At 50.1% G+C, this 16,204-nt stretch overlaps 1 protein-coding gene across 1 annotated transcript in view; it reads left to right on the forward strand.

Moving 5' to 3' along the window:
* Positions 1–14,266, forward strand: part of FLI1 (Fli-1 proto-oncogene, ETS transcription factor) — a 44,971-nt gene extending 30,705 nt beyond the window's left edge. Inside the window, exons 6-8 of the mRNA XM_042034039.1 lie at positions 9,357–9,419; positions 10,691–10,738; positions 11,729–14,266. Of these exons, the coding sequence (XP_041889973.1) occupies positions 9,357–9,419; positions 10,691–10,738; positions 11,729–12,258 (641 nt within the window). The 3' untranslated portion in view covers positions 12,259–14,266. The remainder of the gene's footprint in view (positions 1–9,356; positions 9,420–10,690; positions 10,739–11,728) is intronic.
* The last annotated feature ends 1,938 nt before the right edge of the window (positions 14,267–16,204 follow it).

Consider the following 16,204-nt stretch of genomic DNA (forward strand, 5'->3'; position numbering starts at 1 on the left):
GTTGGCAAATTTAGGAAGATAAATCAGTGAACCCTGAAATCCAGCGTGTGTTCCCAGGGGTTTGTACCAATGTTCATTGTGAGGCCCTAAGAAAGAGTTTCCCGGTGTTGGAGCATCAATAAAATCTCTCTCACACCAACTCCCTGGTACCTCACAAAACCTGAGTCTGTGCAGATGCTTTCCTCACCGTCAGGGCTGCAACCTCTGTTCCCTTTAAACTGGTGGGAACTCCTCAAAACTCTTCTCTCCCACTTGTCAAACTGAGTGACGATTTGGGGAACAGGTTCGAATATTGGGGGACTGGGGAGAGAGGAGCAGAGACCGCAGGGAATGCGTGAGCACAGTTCCCGCAGGAACACACTCTCAAAATCCTGCATAAAACCCTTCTCCTGAAAAGGCCATTTCTCAGATCTAAAAGGTTATAGTGAAAAATATTGACCATGTTCGATAAACCCTCCTGTGAGTGTGTCAGTGCAGCCCCTTTTCACAGTGAGCGTTTTAAACTCTCCAGCTTCACTTGTGGCAGAGGAAAAGCAGCTGCAGCTTTGTGCCCTCCTAATTGTCTGTACTTGGTAAAACATTTCTCGATGATATTTGCGTGCCTGGTGATGAAATATCCCATTTTTAGCTCGGCAGCAGAAGAAGGGGAGGCTTTTTTAGGTCTCCTTTCATTTTGGCTGTGTGGCCAAGCAGGGATTTATGAGTTCAGGGGAGACAGTAGCCAGCACGCTCGGATTTTGCTTTTTATACTTTCTTTTTTTTTAATTGTTTTCCTTTGAAATTCCAGAGTTAGTGTTTTGTCTGCTTTCTCCCTGACCCTCTTCGGAGGCAGGCGTGTGTTTTTTCACCAGAAAAACTGGAAACAAAGAATCGTTGTCTTTAAGCTGTAGCAGGCAGGAAACCCAACTCACAAGGGATCACCCTGAGCCAGCGCTGTCCCAGAGTAGACTCCAGTTCTCCGAATTCAACCTGACAGCTTGTCTGGAGCACTTTCTAAGTAACCATTATCCTTCCTTTTCCCCCAGCAAAAGAGCCATTATTTTTCTGCCTGGGGTGCAGTGCAAGGAGTGTTACTGCACTGGGGGGGGGTCACAGGTTTGCTGGGGTTCCAGGCCCTCCCTCCCAGAGCCTTGGAAGTGCTTCGGCTGTTTCCTCAAACAAGAGTTAATTTGTTTCCTGATAATGGCTTGAAAGCTGTAAAACTGCCACGCTGTGCGTGTGCGTCTTCCCTTTTCTCTCCTGTGTGCGTGGCCTTTTTCTCCATGGATGTGAGGTTTGGGGTGTTTTCACTTCTGCATTTGTGCGTTTTCCAACAAGAGCCGCCTCCAAGCCTGCTGATGGTTTGGTTTTACACCCCGTGCTGGGGGTAACATCCACGCGGTGCTGTGGACACGTTCCTGCCCACGCCTGGGTGTGTTCGGGGTGGTTCTGTAGGTGTGCAGAGGATGTGCAGCTGTGTGGCTGTGCCTTGGCTGTGCCTGCAGCCCTGCGTGGCTCAGGAACATCTCTACTGGCTGGAGAGCATCTGCTTTTCCAAGCTGGCTCTGGGAGGGATTCTCAGGACACATTCTTCAGCCTCTGTGCGCTGTGCATTGGGATTTCTGCTGCCGATATTAAAAAAAGCAACAACAAGGAAAAAAAATATTCTCATTGCTTCCTCCTTTTCTTCATAATGTGTCTTTGTGAGGCTCGCACGGGGCGAGGCAGACGTGGCTCAGGAAGTGCCAGCGCTGCACGGCTCGGGGATGTTTTTCCAGCCCCAGGCACGACTGGGGGCTGTCGCCTCTGCTCAGAGCAGGCAGGGAGCAAGTCTGAGTGGGGAGCAGAGCTCGGGGCTCTTGGCTGCCAGGAGCTCCTTCCCTGTGCCCGGCTCTGGCCAGGGACAGGGGCACAGGGCTCAAACCTGTCCTGAGCACGCCCTGCCCGGACCAGCTCATGGAAACCCCTCTGGAAACCACAGATCACAGAATCCCAGCACGGGCTGGGTTGGAAGGACCTTAAAGCCCATCCAGTCCCACCTCTGCCATGGGCAGGGACACCTTGCTCTAGCCCAGGTCACTCCAAGCCCTGTCCAGCCTGGCCTTGGACACTCCCAGGGACAGGAATACTGAATCCTGGTTCTGTTCCTGCACCATGATGAGCTCCAGATCCTGTCTGACTCTGGAAATCAGTGGGCTTCAGCCACAGGGCTTTAACCCATCACTGATTTAGAACAGGAGTTCAATCAGAAATGTGTGATCCCTCTGATCTGTACTTCTACAAAGGCAGCAGTTCAGAACCAGGCTCTCAGCTACTTTCAGACACTCCCCAAGCTAAATCTGTTCTTCACATCCATCTCTGCAGTAGATTTCTCACCTAAATCCAGCAGTCAGTCCCTTCTCACTTGGTTTGAGTTGACTTCAGGTCAAAACTCAGTGTTGTTCCAGGCCTGGATCTGGGATCTATAAAACAGGTTAACAGCAATGGCGAGATCAGAGGATCACAGAATCACTGAGGCTGGAAAGGCCTCTGAGATCATCGAGTCCAACAGTGCACCCAGGTGGATGCAAAAGATGGTTTGATAATATTTTTCAATTGTGAAATAATCAAATAGCCTGATCATGTAGAATATAAGCAGTTTTGAAATCATTCTGCACTCAGTGAGTTGCTTCCTCTTAGTGAAGAGACTTAGAATCACTGATTTCCACCTCTGACCCCCGGAGCAGGGGTTCCTTAGCTCAAGGAAGAGCACATCGTGTCTTGAAGGAGAAAAGAGTGAGTTTGGTGCTTGAAGGACTGGGAAGTCTCATGTAACCATGGGAACAGTCCCGGTAACACTGGTCAGGAACGGCAAACAGCCCAACGTGTGGCACACGTGCTAATGAATTGTTTTAATTAGCAGAGATGGTGAGTTGAAAAGCAATTCCTTGCAGGATGAGTGATGCTGTGAGGTTTTGAGGCTCAGTGTGCTCAGTTGTGACACACGTGTCCCTGGAGCTGGGTAAATGTGATGGGAAGTTGCAGAGCCATTGGCAAAGGCCAGAGGAGTCCTCAGAGCCTGCCCTGCTCCGGGCCCTGTCCCACCATCCCTGCCCACACCTACAGACAGGTGAGAGCCCAGAGCCCTCCCAGCTTTGTGCTGAGAGGAGCTGGAGCTCCTCTCTGCTGACCCTGGGAGGTTTGCACTGTGTGTGAGGCACTCAGAAATGTCCTGGGTGGCTGTGGGGCACTCAGAACGTGTCCATGGAACCAGGGAGGGACTTTTTGGGCTCCACAGCTTCAGTGTTTGGTGCCACCATTTAAACCAGTCCACTGAAGGTTTCCTGGAGGAGCTGGGGGTGTTTCTGGCTCCCTTGTCCCTGCAGAAGGCTGCAGTCTGGGTTTCTGCTCTCCAGCTGGCCTTGAACACGACCCCAGCTCCTCGATGGGATCTCCAGGAGGTGGAAGGAGGCAGTGGGAGGGCTGGACACACAGACCTTGATGACGTGCTTGGGTCGCAACAGCAGAGGGGTTTGTCCCCGTGTTGGGACTTTTCCAAGGCACCAGGGGAGTGCCACACAGTCTCACATGGACAGGAAAAGCTGTGGGGTCCATGTCCTCCTCTCCCTCCCTCTCTATAAAATGGAGACCCCAAGGGACCACTTGGATTAGCCACAGGTCTGCATCCCTCAGGACACCTGGCTCTGCTTTCCCCATTTAGGGAAGCTAATTTAAATTCCAGCCACCAGGCCAGGATCCTTTCTTCCTCCTGAAGCAGGAGGACTCCTTGCAAACACCAGCCTGTGTTCTGCACGGAGAATGCATGGCCCAAAGCTGGAATGCAGGAGGAGCTGTTCTGGGATGACCTGTCTCACTTGGATTGGGAGCACGGGTATTTCCAGGCAGGAATTGGCCTTAGAGAACTCAGTGCAGCAGATCAGGAGAGGGGAAGGAGAAGGCTGCAGATCTGAAGTGGGCTATGAACTCCACAGGACTCTCCATGTACCTGACCCTCCTTTTCCTCTCTCCCTATAAAGCAGTTGCCACAAAATAGGCACCTTGTGACACATCACAAGTCTCAATCCCCCAGGGCACCTGGGGCTGCCTTCCCCCGGTCTCCCTTCCTGGCTCTGTCTCCATGACTTAGGACAAGCCCCTTCCCATCCTGCAGCTGCCGAATTTCCTTGGAGGTATCAGCTCCAGAGACTCCTGGGCTTTCCATTCCTCCCCAGCCTTGTCTGTAGTGCCAGCATGGGTGGAATTCCAAATAAGATTCCCCTACAGTGCCCATAAAGCATTTAGTCCATAAATGACCCCACCCTACTACATCCATCCTAGAAAAATAAAGGCCCAAAAAATGCAGATATTCCAGGCCCAAAGCTCATTGTTCTCCTGGAAAGCCTCACCAGGGCTGGTGGCACAAAGTGGTGCCTGACTCGGCCTGGCTGAGAGAGCCCCTCTGGAGGGAGCAGGATGAAGGGGCTGTCAGCACTTCCCAGCAGCTCAGGAAGCGCAGGCACTGTGAGCCCATTGTTCAGTGAAACCCCCCCTTGCCTCCCCTCTGTCCCAAACTCTCAGATTCATAAAACACCAGGGCTCTTTTCAAATATTTTGAACCTTTTAAAGCTTATCAGAGAGGGTTTGCTCCCTAATACATCATATCTCAAACCCAGACTCCCTAAAGCCTTGCTCGCTGGGCTGCACTCCAGCTGAAAGGACTGACAAGGATTTGGGATCGTGGTGTGGGAATCCACCTGGGGATTTTCAGGCTGGTTTCCTGCAAAGGCAGTCTGTGTGTCTGTCCATCTGCCCCCAGCGATATCCATCAGTCTGTTCAGACTAAATATGCCCCAGAGGTGCTGGCAGGGGACAGGGGCTGTCTGGAGAGGTGGGCACAGAGGGTGGCAAGGTAGAAGCTGAGGGAGATTTGGGGTGAGAAAGTGGAGAGCAGGGCTAAAAGGGCACAGAGACCACTGCTGCAGCCTGCCCCACAGAGCCTGATCCTGGGAAAGGCAGCTACAGCCTGCAGAAAGTGCATTTATGCCTGAGAATAAATAAAATGCTATTTAACCTCCTTCCCAGGCGCGCTGTGAGTGCGAATGTTTGCAAAGCTGTGAGATCCTCGGTTGAAAGGTGCTGCGAAAGTGCAAAGCGTTATTAATATCCTTTACCTTCCTCCTAATAGACTGAGCATTCGTGCTGGGGAATTCCTGGACATAAACCAGACAGCTGCAGAGTGACAGTTCGTGAAAGCATCTATGATTTATTTGCTGCTCTTTAATTCCATTTTGTATTGAACACACATTTGTCATAGGGCTCTTGTTCCACGGGGCCTTTTAAGCCTAAATCAGACATGGGGACCTGATCCTTTCTGGGATAAATTTGCCCCCACTTCACTGTAGCCATTTGCTGATTTACACCGGGAGAGAACCTTGGTCCAAGTCTTAATTGAATTTCCATCCCATGGCAAGTTTTGGTGTAAAATCCAAACGGTTTTAATGACAGATAAGACTCTCTCTGTCACCGTCTGGCTGCAGTTCTGCAGGATCTCCTCGAGCCACTGGGCGTCAGGTCCTGGGAATGGTCCTGGTTTTGCAGGAACCCGAGTCTCTGGATGGGTTCCCTGGCTCTGCCTTTTCCATTTTGCTTTAAACACGTTCAGCTTTCGAGCCTGGGCCTGGAAGCCGGGAGGGCTGGTGTGGTTCTTTCACGTTGCAGGGATTTTTGTGAAATAAAAATAGCTTCCTGCCTTTGGATTTTTTTTTTTTTTTTTTTTTTTTTTTTTTGAGGAGGAGCGAAAGAGTTGGAAACTTGCAGTAGCTGAGTGGTGTTTCAACAGCAGGGCCCACACTGCTGGTTATCATATTGAACCCTTCTTACCACGGCAAAGTCACACTCAGGGCTAAATCTCATCCTACAACACAAGGTTGCCCCTATAAATCCCACACTTTGCTGCATAATCCATATTTATAGAGGAAAAACTGAGGCAAAGGGGCTCAGCCAGCCTGGATTAAACCTGGGCTGAGTCACATTCACACCGTCCTTCCAAGCTGTCATTTTACATCCTAAACTCCAGGCTACAGGAAACCCATTCACAGGGACCAGGCTTAGCTAAACTTCCCTGGAGAACCAGGCCTTGATCCTGCACAAGCTGCCGTAGGGATCCAGTGCTGGTCAGCACATCCGACTGGAATGTGCCACTTTTTGGTGAAAACCCCTCTTTCTGGGGGGAGCAGGTTCCTCCTCTGGGACAAAGCTTCTCCCTCTGGAGGAGGAGGAGGAGGAGGAAGATCATCTCTCCAAGTCATGGCCCATTTATTTACTCAAAACACGCTGATGACTCTGGATCAAGCAGGCCCTTTGCAGCAGCTGATTCCCCTGAGTCGATGACCTGACCCCAAAAAGAATTAGAGAAGACTGAAAATTTTCAGTGAGTTCCATGACTTTATGGGAAGGAAATTTCCCTCCATTTTGAAAAGGATTTTTCTGTTGGAAAAAGAATCTCTGCCCTTCTTTTAACGGGATCATCATATGGCATTTCCATTAGTGTCACTTAGGGCAGAACTGTTTATTGATGGAACAACCCAAAATGTACATCAGCATCTCAGCTGGTGGAAACCACTGAAGGGCCCTAATGGGATCCCCAATGGGGACAGGCATCCCAAATGGGGACAGGGATCCTGAATGGGGACAGGGATCCCAAATGGGGACAGGAATCCCAAATGGGGACAGGGATCCCGAATGGGGACAGGGATCCCAAATGGGGACAAGAATCCCAAATGGGGACAGGCATCCTGAATGGGGACAGGAATCCCAAATGGGGACAGGGATCCTGAATGGAACAGGGATCCCCAGTGGGGACAGGGATCCCAAATGGGACAGGGATCCTGAATGGGGACAGGAATCCTGAATGGGACAGGGATCCTGAATGGGACAGGGATCTCTAATGGGACAGGGCTCCCTGATGGGGAATGGAGCTCTCTTCTGGGACAGGGCTCCCTGCTGGGACAGTGTGCATGAGGCTGTCACCTCCCTCTTCCCGAGCTGTCCCATCCCACCCTTTGTCCCAGCTGGAACCACCGGGGTTTGTTTTCCAGTCCGATCTATTTGCAGTGGGGTTTGTGGTTTCTGTAAGAAGGGAAAAAAACAAACAAGTCAAATAAAAATAAAACCAGGCTGATGACATGAGCTCTGCTTTCCCCCTTCCCCTCTCTGCCCTCCTCCCTGGCTCCCCCACCCTCCCCTCTCCCGTCTCTCTGTGGTTTCCTTTCCATGCCAATAACTGCAGGGCTGTAATTCCAAAGCCTCAGCGGCTTTCCCAGCGCCACAGGAATGTGCCAGGGCCTGGGGTGGATCCACAGCTCCACAGGCAGGAGGTGCTGGGCAGAGGGGCACTTGGGATGGCCCTGGAGGATGCTTTTTTCTGTCTCCTTGAAAGAGCCTCCTTATAGTGACCTCAAATCCTTGGGTTTAAAATCCTCATTGAATTCCTGTGCAGTAATAACAGGGTTCATCTCATCCTCCTCCTCTGCCTGTGCTCCTCTGAATCCTGGGATGAGAGAAGGGGGTCTCCTTCTGGCTGGGATGGGTCACACTGGATTCCACTGAGTGCCATGACAGGACTTGGTCAGAACGTGTCAGGTCAAATCCCTGTCCCATTTGGGATTCCTGTCCCCATTAGGGATCCCTGTCCCATTCAGCATTCCTGTCCCCATTCAGGATCCCTGTCCCCATTCGGGATCCCTGTCCTATTCAGGATCCCTGTCCTATTCAGGATCCCTGTCCCCATTCAGGATCCCTGTCCCATTCAGGATTCCTGTCCCCATTCAGGATCCCTGTCCCATTCAGGATCCCTGTCCCCATTAGGGATCCCTGTCCCCATTCAGGATCCCTGTTCCATTCAGGATCCCTGTCCCCATTCAGGATCCCTGTCCCCATTAGGATTGAGAATTGCCCCAAGAGCCCCATTGCTGCATTTCCACCCCTATTTCCACCCTCTGTGAGGGGCCAGGGGAGCACTGGAGATGTGGGAGAGGAAAAAACACAGCCCTACAGAATCCAAGCCCGCTGGGACCACGAAGCAAAGCCAGATCCTTGCAAAGTTTTGTCTAGGAAAAGTTCATGTCAAGCCCTCTGTGCCCGTTGTCTTTTGTCACTAGAGCCCTCCTGTGAGGCAGGCAGGAGAGCAGGATGGGGCAGCAATGGGAATTCTGGCCTCTCCAAGTAAGGTGTCCCAATAGGAATCACAAACTGTGCAGTGGAAGGTTGAAATGAGACTCGGGCCCAGCTGGCCTGTGCTGGGAGTGTCAGAAGGGCAGAAACTTTGGGGACAGGTACGAGGTAGAACTGGGGACAGATAAGAAGCAGAATGATGTTTTGGACACAGTAATACTTGTAGGGTTTGATAAGGGGCCAGGAGCAAATCCTCTGCACAGACTCCCTGGTAACCACGGGCCTGTCCCCTGCTGGGATGGTTTTAGGGACAGATCTGGACAGGTCGGGCACATTCGGAGAGTTTCTGACAACTTTCCAGAAAGGCAAAGACCAGCAGGCAGATGAGGCCCCTGTGCTCGAGCCCTGCTCAGCCCAGTTCTTGTCCTTACTGGGTTTAGAGTGCCTGGGATTCCCGGCAGTGGGGTGACATCGCAGATAGTTCCCTGTTCCTAAAATCCGTGCTGCAGCTGGCACAGCCTGGTGGCCCTGAGCCACTGTCCCCAGTGCCACCGCTGGGGCTTCTGCCTGAGCACGGTGGGCACATTTAGCCCTCAGCCAGGTCCTCCTGGTGTAAATCAACGTGGCAGCACCTCTGGGGCCCCTCCCTTTGCTCTGCAGCTTCCTGAGCTGTGCTCGCCCCAAAGGTGAGAATTCTTCTTTGAGTCACGGTTTTCTGTCTTCAGAAATGACACAGAGAGGAGGAACAGATCTTCCTGTTGAAGGGATTGATACAAATCACCACAATATTTTCAAATAAATATTTGATACACCCCAATATTTTTTTTTGCCTAAAAATGAATTTGTATTTGCAAAAAATGTGGAAAAAGCTCCAACATGGAAGGAGGTACATTTGATAATCCAATTTTCTGTTCACAACGAACTAGAATGGAAGTTCAGTTGGAGTAAAAGAAAATTAATGAAGTAGCTACATAATATTTTCCTTGACTCATTGCCTATTTAGGAAATTATAAATATCTATACAATGTTTTCCTTCTTGGTGTATTTTCATTTTACAGTGAAAACTTAAATTTCTAGGGACATCTCTTAATTTTATAGTGCAATCCCCAAAATATCAGCTTGTAGGCTGAGCAAACCTCTCCCTGGCAGTCGCTGTGATTCCTGCAGGATGTATTTTGTACTCTGTACCTGTTCTCTGCCCCTGTAAACCCCTTCTCTCTTCCCAGGCCCTCCTGTTGCGGGGACACAAAATGTGAATAAGACAACGGAGCAGCAGCGGCCCCAGCCAGGTGAGCGTGGATTCTTGGATTGGGAGCAGCTGGGGGAACTCATGAGGGAATTAATGTGTGGAATTAACGTGTGGAGCAGCCCCTGGCAGGGGACAGGACATGGCCTGAGCTGTGCCAGCAGCTCTTCCCAACAGGCTCCGTTTGGCTGCTCTGCCCCGCTGCACTCCTTTTTCCCACGTTTGATGTTTTCTGGTCACCACACAGTGCAGGACATGTCCGAGGAGGTCCCAGACTGTAAAAGCACGCAGGTCTGAGAGCAGTGCCAGAAGCCGTGGCTGTGCCATTTGGGATCCCAGAAATACTTGGTGGTTGCCTGCTAAAGGAACATCCCTGTGCCAGGATCTGCAGTGTCCCCATGAGCTGAGCCCCCTGGGGCATCCCAGCGTGTCCCTTCCCACTGGAAGTGTCTCCAGACATCCCAGCAGGGCTTCCCTGGCCACAGAGGAGCAGAGGAGGGAAGCAGCCCCACAGGGCAGAGCAGGGGGTGTTTCCTGCTGCCTTCCCAGGGCCTTGCAAAGGCCAAGCCCACCTTCCCTGGCGGCACAGCTGCTTTCCATCCCCGTCCTCTGTTCCAGGGCTTGATTCTCTTGGCACCGGTTCAATCCACGAGCAAACGCTGCAGATCCAAAGCACCACAACCAGAGAGAGGCAAAGGAGAAGGGTAGAGATTAGGTCTGAGGAGGCCCCACAAAAAGGGAAGGAATTCATTCCTAATAAATGCTTTGTGGGGTTTTCAAGAACCACTCAGCCTCGGTGGAGCCAGCAACAAACTCCTGTTACTCTCATCTCTCTAATGCTGTGTTTGCTTCACAAAGAGAGACTCGGGTGAATATTTCCTGCCCTCCCAGGGCAGCAAGCTCAGCTGCTAGCAAGTGAATCTGAGAATCTCATCTGCTCTCCTTTTTATTTAGCCCTTTTTTATGAGGAGAAATACATTTGCTCCTGCTGTGTGGCTGTTCTCCTATCCCACGTTTGATGTTTTCTGGTCACCACACAGTGCAGGGTATGTCCAAGACTGTGAAAGCAGGCAGGTCTGAGAGCAGTGCCAGAAGCCGTGCCTGTGCCATTTGGGATCCCAGAAATACTTGGTGGTTGCTTGCTAAGAAGGAAAGAAGGAGCACTTCCAGGCCCTGGGAGAAGGGGCAGAAAGAGTAAAGAAAGAAAATGAAAATTTGGTTTCTAGAACAAACACAATGACCTGGAGTTTCTTGTTGATGAAGCATCCTTTAAATTTTGTCGGGTGATTTTTTAAAAATTTATTTATATTTTAGATCCGTACCAAATCCTGGGGCCCACCAGCAGCCGTCTTGCCAATCCAGGTGAGTTCATTTTACATTTCAGACACCCGTTATCAAAGAGGTGAATTTCCCTTCGGAGCTGCTGCTCCAGCCTGCACTGGAGGAGCAGCTGCTGTCCCTGCACCCATGGGGTGGCCTGTGAGAGCCCCTGGCCTCGGTAGCTGTGACCTCACAAGGGCTTTTGCCAAAATCCTTACAGAAAAGTGAGGAAAGTGGTACAACATCACCTCTGTCGGGACAAAATAACCATCCTGGATGTTCTGCCCCAAACCCAGCACTCCCTAAGAAGAGTTTTGTAGCAGACTTAAGTGCTGGTCTCCCAGATTTGCAGCACAGGTTAATTTTTCACTGCCTGCTGTGGGTTACATGAAAAAAGGCACAAAACATCTCTGAAAGGTGCAGTGTAGCTGTCCCTAGCACATCATCTGCAGTAAATAATCCTGATTTTAGGGAGTAAGGCCTGGAGTAAATCCTTCTCGAACTAACCAACAGTGAACACATGGGATGCCTGTAAGGAAACATCCTCCTAAGGCTCTTAACTTACTCTTAACTACCTGTACAACTACACCGAGTAAAACCAGGAATCATCTGGGGAACAAATCATCCCGTGTAACTCAGCTTACCCGCTGGAGAGAGACCTGGAGGTATCCAAAACAATCTCCATGGCAAACAGTGAGCAGTGGAGGGGTGAAGTACACTGTGCTGCCCAGTCAGTGAGAATTCTGCAGAGCAGTGTCCTCACTGAAAGCCCTGTTTATGAACAGCCCGAGCATTTTAAGGCCAAAGGCAACCATTATGAAATCTAACGTGACCTCAGGCGCGGGCCCAGAACAAAGGGCTGAGTAACTTGTTTGCTGGGAACAGTTTATCCACTCCTAGGGCCGCCTTTCCAAGGCCTGAAGGAGCAGTTCCCAGTCGAGATCGAGATAGTCCTTCTGTTTCCTGCCTTTGTGTGTGCCCCGGAGCAGGAAACCCCGAGTCATTTCCTCTCCCCTTGGCTCGTGTCTGCAGGGAGCGGGCAGATCCAGCTGTGGCAGTTCCTGCTGGAGCTGCTCTCGGACAGCTCCAACGCCAGCTGCATCACGTGGGAGGGCACCAACGGCGAGTTCAAGATGACGGACCCTGACGAGGTGGCGCGGCGCTGGGGCGAGAGGAAAAGCAAACCCAACATGAATTACGACAAGCTGAGCCGGGCACTGCGATACTACTACGACAAGAACATTATGACCAAGGTGCATGGCAAGAGGTATGCCTACAAATTTGACTTTCACGGCATCGCCCAGGCCCTGCAGCCCCATCCCACCGAGTCCTCCATGTACAAGTACCCGTCGGATCTGTCCTACATGCCATCCTACCACGCCCACCAGCAGAAGGTGAACTTTGTGCCCCCACACCCCTCTTCCATGCCTGTCACATCATCCAGCTTCTTTGGAGCAGCCTCCCCCTATTGGACCTCCCCTGCAGGAAGCATTTACCCCAACCCCAACGTGCCCCGCCACCCCAACGCCCACGTCACACCACACTTGGGCAGCTATTACTAAATGCTTTCATCTGCCAGTGGCCTTGAGCAGTCTGGTCGGACTTTTTCTTTACTCCTGGGATTTTTATGGTTTTTGGGGGGACCCTTAATGGATAATTGTGGCCTTTCTGGGGAAGAATTAAAACTGGATATTGGTTATTCCTGGACCAAACCTTTTACTTTTGTAACTTTGCCTCTTGTGTCTTGAACTGAGAGATGGAAGCTCCTGTGGGCCAGTACTCTGCATTTTCTTTGGGGTTTAAGGCTTGTGTCCTCTGTAGGAAGTGACAATGAAGATGGTTCACCATTCCCTGGAATGATTATTAGCTTTTGGATGAGAGGAATTTTTAAGGATTCAAAGGCTTTTGACAAGGCATAGATCCAGCAGTGGGTCGTAGGAAAAGATGACCACAATGGGGTTTTTCTCACTGGCCATTTGACCATTCAGTGGAGGACGCTGGGCTGCAGGGGACCACAACTGGAATCTTAGCTCTAAGGCAGAGGAGGATTCTCACCCAACTGGAAATTAAATATATATATATTCATATATATATATGTACGTGTATATTTTAAGAAGTAAAGGGCATTGAAGGAACTTTTCTAGAGTACAACTTCATCCGACTGTGTCTGAACTCAGAAAGCAGCAGAAAGCAGAACAAAGCGTAAGGCAAAGTCCAGCACAGACATTCCTTGGAAGCAGAAGTGAAGTGAATAAACGACAGCAGGTCCCTGGCTCTGCCCGAGCCGCGGGGCTCTGGAAGCACCGATTCGCGAACGCTGTGCGTTTGTCAGCCCGTCAAACCAAGGGTCAACAAACCAGAAGGCAAATTACTGTATAAATTATGCAGAGTTATTTTTCCCTATATCTCACAGTTTTAAAAGAAAGAGTAAATAAAACGAGTTGACCTCGGTCACAAATGCAGGTTTGTTTTTTACTACCAGCTCGGTTGTTTTTGTTTATTTTTTTAATGTAATTTGTACATCTTTTCAATCTGTACATTTGGGCTGTAGCTTTGTACGTTTTGCTAAAAAAAAAAAATAAAAAATAAGACATGAGTAATGTATCTGTTGGAGATAGGCTTGGTCCTGCAACTGGATCCATGACTGACCCCCAAAGTGGCTAGAAACCTTCCAGATTGCCCTGGGTTTGTCTAGAGGAGAGGATTTTCTGTATTAGTCTGTTGTAGCTGTCTGCAAATTAACTCCACTTACTCCCATGTTTGCATTGAGGCTGATTGAAAACAGGCCCAGCATCTCAAGGCAACCATTGCAATATTCTGTGATCGCTTTTCACCCAAATCCTGAACTTTGGAAAGACCTTAACCACTTCATAGATAAAAAACGACAAAATACTTCTCTTTTTGATGGCTTCTGCTGGGGGGTTCTGTGGAAATCCGACCCCTTCCAGAATTCTCAGCCATCCCCAGCTCTGCACGTGTGAATGTGACGCTGCACAAGCGGCGGTTTGGTGCCGTAAACAGAGGGTAAACCACAAGCGTTTGGGGTTTGGAACAGATGTCTGGGGGGCGAGATTTCCATGTACAACCCATTAGCTGGCTTGTATTAAGTGGCAGCCAATTAACAGGATCACAACTATCTAGTCTAGACCAACCCCTGGGACTCTGTGGGGGCGGGATTTGGTCCATGTGCGTCCCATTGCAGGAGGGGAGGCTGAAACCAGAGCGTTGGAGTCTGCTCAGAACATTAAACACAAGCACTGATGCCATTATTTAACAAAGTGGGAAGAGAAGATCAGGCTAATCCAGTCAAGTCTTAGTGCTTTCGGGGTGTTTTTAAGTAACATTTCTGCAATAATCGCAAAATTTAAGTATGGAGAAACTACCCATGGAAATGGGGCTTTTGCTACTATATATATGCAATGTACTTTTTGGATATTAAAATATATATAATTTTGCAAGCTATCTTGGTGGGTTGTTTTTTTAAAATGTATTAATGTTACAATGAAATAGTTGTATGAAGAAGATGATGTAAAAAAAAGTGACAAAATAAATGGTGGTTTTCTTCTCTAAGGCATCACATTGTCCCACTCTCTCCCTCCCCTCCCACACCTGCATGAACTTGAAATTGAATTTAGCTAAAAAGGGAAAGAAAGCAGCTCCACAGTAGTGGCAACCCATCCTGGCCACTGCAGTATCCACCCACTTGGTCCAGAAAGTTGTTGCCAGAGTTGGTCAGACCTGATTTGGTTGTTGGAGGGATAAAAACCCAGGCTCTGGCTTTTGTCCGTGGAGAGAGAGAGAGAAAGTGGAAGAGCAGCCAGAGCTCAGGAGCTGAAGTGTTGAGGTGGCTCTTGGGGTGCCCCAGGGCCCTCAGGAATGTCAGTGTGTGCCCAGCCTGCTCCTGTTTCACACCTATCCCCAAAGCCCGGGGAGAGCCAGTGCTCCTCAGCATTCCTGAGGTGGAGGCTGCAAAAACAAGCACTGCCAAGGAATCTTCTGATTGTGGGTAAAGGTCAGGCCGAGGCACTTCCTGCAGCTTTGCACGGTGGTCCTGAGAGATATCTGGAGCCCCTGCAGACCTGATAAAGCCTTGGGAAGGCAGGGCTGCACGAGCACAGCACTTCCTTCCTGCACACAAGCTTTTGTTGCTGAGTGCCAGGACAAGGCTTGATCGGCTCGGAAAAAGGGCCACTTCCAGCACCCCAGAGCTGCTCCCTCTGTGGATTCCACCGGAGCTGCTCAATTTAGTCACAAGAGCGAGTGGTTTGTTGCTTATCTCCGTTGTTTTCCACTGCAGCAGCAGTGAGGTTAATTCTGACTGGGCAACATCAGTGGAAATATCAAGTGTTTTATTTGAATACCGTGTCCTGCCCACCTGCCAGTAATAGGAAAATCAGAAGATGAGATTGCACAAAAGCGTCTAAAGGCAGAATCTGAAGGCTATCAGACTGTAAAGATGTCCCTGATAGCAAAATTTGGCCAGCAGGAACCCTGGGGGGAAAAAAAGACGTTTGAAAATAACCAACAATTTGAGAAGCATCTGATTCTGGCTGTGCAGTGTGTTAAAGGAGCCCTCCTGAGAAGGGAGGTGATCAGCAGCATCCCAGCTCAGGTCCTCTCTGCCTCCTTTCATCCTTCCCCTCAGGGTACTTGCTGGCATTAATCTTTTCTAGTATCCACTGATATTTAGCTTCAGATATTAATTTTTTCTAGTATGTGCTAACATTTAGCTTTAGACAGATTTTGCCTCCCACTCCCAGCATTCCCATGGAATCCAGAGGCCTTAGGGCAAGGAGATCTCACCCCAGAGTGCCCGACAGCCTCACACTGCTGGGACACTTCCCAGGCACCTTTTAGAGCATCTTCATAAGATCTTAACAGTTTACATCCCTCAGGTAGAGAAAGAGCAGTGAGGCAGGGATTGGAGTAGTAGATTTGTACCCCTCGACATCAGCCAGGCTTTGCCACGTTGGCAGTGCCAGGGGTGGGACCAGGGGGATCTCCCCTCCCAGCCCAGGTTTCTGGGGCACACTGGGACACAACAAACAAAGAATTTGACAGCCCTAATGCTCCTTTCTGCTTTTCCCAGGAGAACAAGGCAGATGGAATTCAAGTATTTCAGGCTTAAAGCAGAAAGTTTACCAGACAGATGGCTGGGATCACATGGCTGGGAGCTGGGAGTCAACAGGGGTAGCAGAAAACCTTCTCTGCATCGAAGTTCAGGACTCCGAGCTCCCCAGGAAACCCAGCTCCTATTGCAATCAGGGTGAATTCAGCTGCTGATTTCCAGGGATCTGGTATTTCCCCTGGATTTCTGTTCCACCAGCCTCAAACTCTGAGTGGGATCTGGCTCAAACATGCCAAGCTGGAATTAACCCTCCATTCCTCTGTCTACAAATAGAGGGTGCAGCCGGTACCTTGAGTCGAGTCAGCAATGGCTTTACAGGCTCAGAGCTCTGGCTGCCTTGGCTGGATCTCTGTGCTGGTTTTCTCTGTTTGAGCTGGGTG

This window comes from Corvus kubaryi, unplaced genomic scaffold (genome assembly GCF_017639235.1).
Source record: "Corvus kubaryi isolate FWS band 111438036 unplaced genomic scaffold, C.kubaryi_AGA036_p1.0 37367, whole genome shotgun sequence".
NCBI lineage: Eukaryota > Metazoa > Chordata > Aves > Passeriformes > Corvidae > Corvus > Corvus kubaryi.